The 3,190-nt window shown below is 49.7% G+C and overlaps 1 protein-coding gene and 1 long non-coding RNA gene across 6 annotated transcripts in view; one reads left to right on the top strand and one right to left on the bottom strand.

Annotated features, from left to right (window-relative positions):
- The window catches only part of LOC108509847, a 6,555-nt gene that overhangs the window by 1,301 nt on the left and 2,064 nt on the right, over window positions 1–3,190 (top strand). The window lies entirely within an intron of this gene.
- PSMA5 (proteasome subunit alpha 5) overlaps window positions 1,803–3,190 on the bottom strand; it is a 12,300-nt gene continuing 10,912 nt past the window's right edge. Inside the window, exon 9 of the mRNA XM_017839442.1 lies at window positions 1,803–2,626. Coding sequence (XP_017694931.1) covers window positions 2,549–2,626 — 78 coding nt within the window. The 3' untranslated portion in view covers window positions 1,803–2,548. The remainder of the gene's footprint in view (window positions 2,627–3,190) is intronic.

Raw genomic sequence — 3,190 nt, 5'->3', positions numbered from 1 at the left:
GGATCAGATTTAGAGGTAAAAAAAAAAAGGTAGATTTGGGGGTGATGAGGCAAATATTGGGGGGTGGGGACATTTCTGAGGTAAAAAATTCTGATTTGGGAGGTCTGGGGTAGATTTTGAGGTGGAAGAAGCAGATTTTGGGGGCGGGAGGAAATCCTGAAGGAAAAGCAGTTTTTGAGGCAAAAAAAATACAGATTTTGGGCTCCGGGGCTGATTTTGGGGAGCAAAAGGCAGATCTCAGGGGTGGGAGGAAATCCTGAGGGAAAAGGAGCAGATTTTGAGGGGGAAAATGCAGATTTGGGGGTGATAAGACAAATATTAGGGGTGGGGACATTCCTGAGGTAAAAAAATTCTGATTTTGGGCTCTGGGACAGATTTGGGGTTGAAGAGGCAGATTTTGGGAGGTGGGAGAAAATCCTGAGGGAAAGTCAGTTTTTGAGGCAAAAAAAAAGAGATTTTGGTGTGGAAGAGGCAGATTTTGAGGGGTGGGAGGAAATCCTGAGGGAAAACAAGCAGGTTTTGAGGCCAGAAAAAAAAAAAAAGCAGATTTTGGGGTCCGGATCAGATTTAGAGGTAAAAAAAAAAAGGTAGATTTGGGGGTGATGAGGCAAATATTGGGGGGTGGGGACATTTATGAGGTAAAAAATTCTGATTTGGGGGTCTGGGGTAGATTTTGAAGTGGAAGAGGTGAATTTTGGGGTGGAAAGGCAGATTTTGGGCGGTGGGAGGAAATCCTGAGGGGAAAATGTGTGGATCTGGGGGAACAAAAGGTCCCCTGGCAATGCCACCCCAGCCTGGTGACAGGACGGGGCACAAAGGGCCATTTCTGTCCCAAAGGGCCACTTCTGTCCCGGTGGGAACAAAGGGCTTTTGTGTCCCTGGGACACAAACAAATCCAGCTGGAACAGCCCCCAGGACACCCCTGGGCCTCATTCCCAGAGGGAAGCTGAGCTCTGGGATGATAAAGTGGGATAAAGGGTGAGGGCTCTGCTCCTGCTCCTCTGGATATTCCGGATGGAGCAGCTCCTGTCCCACAGCCCTGCCCCAGTTTGGGCTGGGGGGAGGAGTGGCCCAGCATTCCAGAATCCAGATGAATTCCCCACATTCCAGGCTCCAGGGAATGTCTTCCCAAAGGGAAAAAGCCATTAATGGATTAATGCAGGGACAGGGGTTGGATCCAACCCCACCACAGGGGAGCCAAGGTGTTCCCTTCAGACTCCTCTGGGAGAGGAGAATTCCCAAGAGGAGGGTTCTGGGTTAGGCCTGTTTTCCAGACCTGGCCTCCCTTCCTGAATCCAGCTGGGAATGGCAAGAGAGGGGAAAATTAACAGGATGGGCATTTTCCTGTCTGGAAAAGGCAGAAGTGGTTTTTGGTGGAAAAGGAAAGGGGGAAAATGGCGAAAAGGGAAAAAGGGAAAAACAAGGGGGGTGGAAGGAGAAGAAGGAAAAGGGGAAAGAAAAGGGGGGAGAAAGGAGGGGGGGAAGGCGGTTTGGAATTTAAACTTGCAATTTCTCCTGGAATTGGGATTTAAAATTGCAATTTATTCAGGAATTGGAATTTAAAATTGTAATTTGCCTTGGAACTGGAAACTGGAATTTCTCCTGGAATTGGAATTTAGAATTGCAATTTATCCTGAAATTGCAGTTTAAAATTGTAGTTTCTCCTGGAATTGGGATTTGAAATTGCAATTTATTCAGGAATTGGAATTTAAAATTGGAATTTCTCCTGGAATTGAATTTCCAGGCCTCTCCCCTTCCCAGGCAGAGCTGGTTTTCCACACAACCACGATTGTACAGGAAAATACTCTCATAATCTCAGTTTATTCCCTTATAAGACTGATCCTTGATTCCCAGACTCTTTTTGGAGGACAGGGATAGAGATTCTCACTGGAGAATGAGAAACTAAGGGAAGAAAATTGGGATAAGCAGGAATTGTTTGGTCAAAAATGGGGTTAAATCCATAAAATCTGATGGTACCTGCAGGATTCGAGAGGTTTGGAGGATTTTTATCCATAATAAAATCCTCTATCCATGTTCCTGCTTGGTGGGCTCTGTTTTATGACTTTTTAGGGATTTTCCCAAGCTTTTCTGGAAGGAAACCCGAGGTTATAGGAAGGAGTCAGAGCTCCTGGGACATTTGTGGATAAAAACCACCGGAAAAGGGAGTGGGGGGAATGCACCAAACAGGTCCAAAAAGCCCTAATTTTTTAAAGAGAACTGTGGGATTCCACCTGGAATTCCCCATGGATTCACCACGAGAGGGAGACTCTGCCCCAGCAGAGCCCCCTGGCCCCGCTCCCGTGCTGCTCCACCCCCAATCCCTGTTCCAAACCCCCTCTTCCCACCTTTTCCCCCCTCTCCCAGGGCCCCAAAGGGAATAACAAAATCATTTATTTCATTCCCTCCTCGGTTCTGTCCACAAAGAGTAAAAAACACCTCTGGATCTGGCGGGATGAAGGAGGGGAAATCCCAGGAACTGGGCGCACTGGGAGAGTTCCTTTGATCGGGAGTGGGAAATTGGAGCTTCTGGGGGGGGGTTCCTTGTTTTTCAGATATCCTTGATAACCTCTTCCAGCTCCTCCTTGGTGTACATGTGGAATTTCATCCCGGGCTCCACCGTGGCCAGCTGGAAAACAAGGAATAAGGGGTTAAGGGGCTGAGGAAAGCAGGGAGCAGCTGTTCCCCGAGCTGCCAGCCCTCATTCCCTAAAATAGCTGCTGGCTGCACAAATAGCTTTGGATTGACTCAGGCTCCTCCAGGAGCAGGGAATTGCAGTGGGAGCAGGAAGGGGGGGGGAGGAAAGGCATCAAAAAAACCCGGGAATAAAGGAATTCCTGCCTCTTCTCCTCCAAGGGGATAAATCCCAGCCTGTCTGGGAGCTGGGGGAGGGCCAAACACCACACCAGGTCAGGCCTAAGTGCATCCTGCAGGGAGATCTCCAAGGAAAAGCCCGAGGGATGAGGCTGGGGACAGCACAGGGCCAGGGCAGGCAGCCCAGGCATTCCAGAGGCAGGACAAGGGACAGTGGGATGGAGGAGGAATGTGAGCGGGATGAAGGGTCACACCTGGCTCAGGGATGAGCCCAACACAGGGAAAGTTGGGCCAGAGGGACAGCCAAGGCTCCAGGAGAGAGCTGGGATGGGCTGGAGGGAGCTGGGATGGGGCTGGAGAGAGCTGGGATGGGGCTGGA

This window comes from Lepidothrix coronata, unplaced genomic scaffold, assembly GCF_001604755.1.
Source record: "Lepidothrix coronata isolate B3197 unplaced genomic scaffold, Lepidothrix_coronata-1.0 Scaffold413, whole genome shotgun sequence".
Classification (NCBI taxonomy): domain Eukaryota; kingdom Metazoa; phylum Chordata; class Aves; order Passeriformes; family Pipridae; genus Lepidothrix; species Lepidothrix coronata.
Note: the sequence above shows the minus strand (reverse complement) of the source record. Positions and strands in the feature narration are given on the sequence as shown.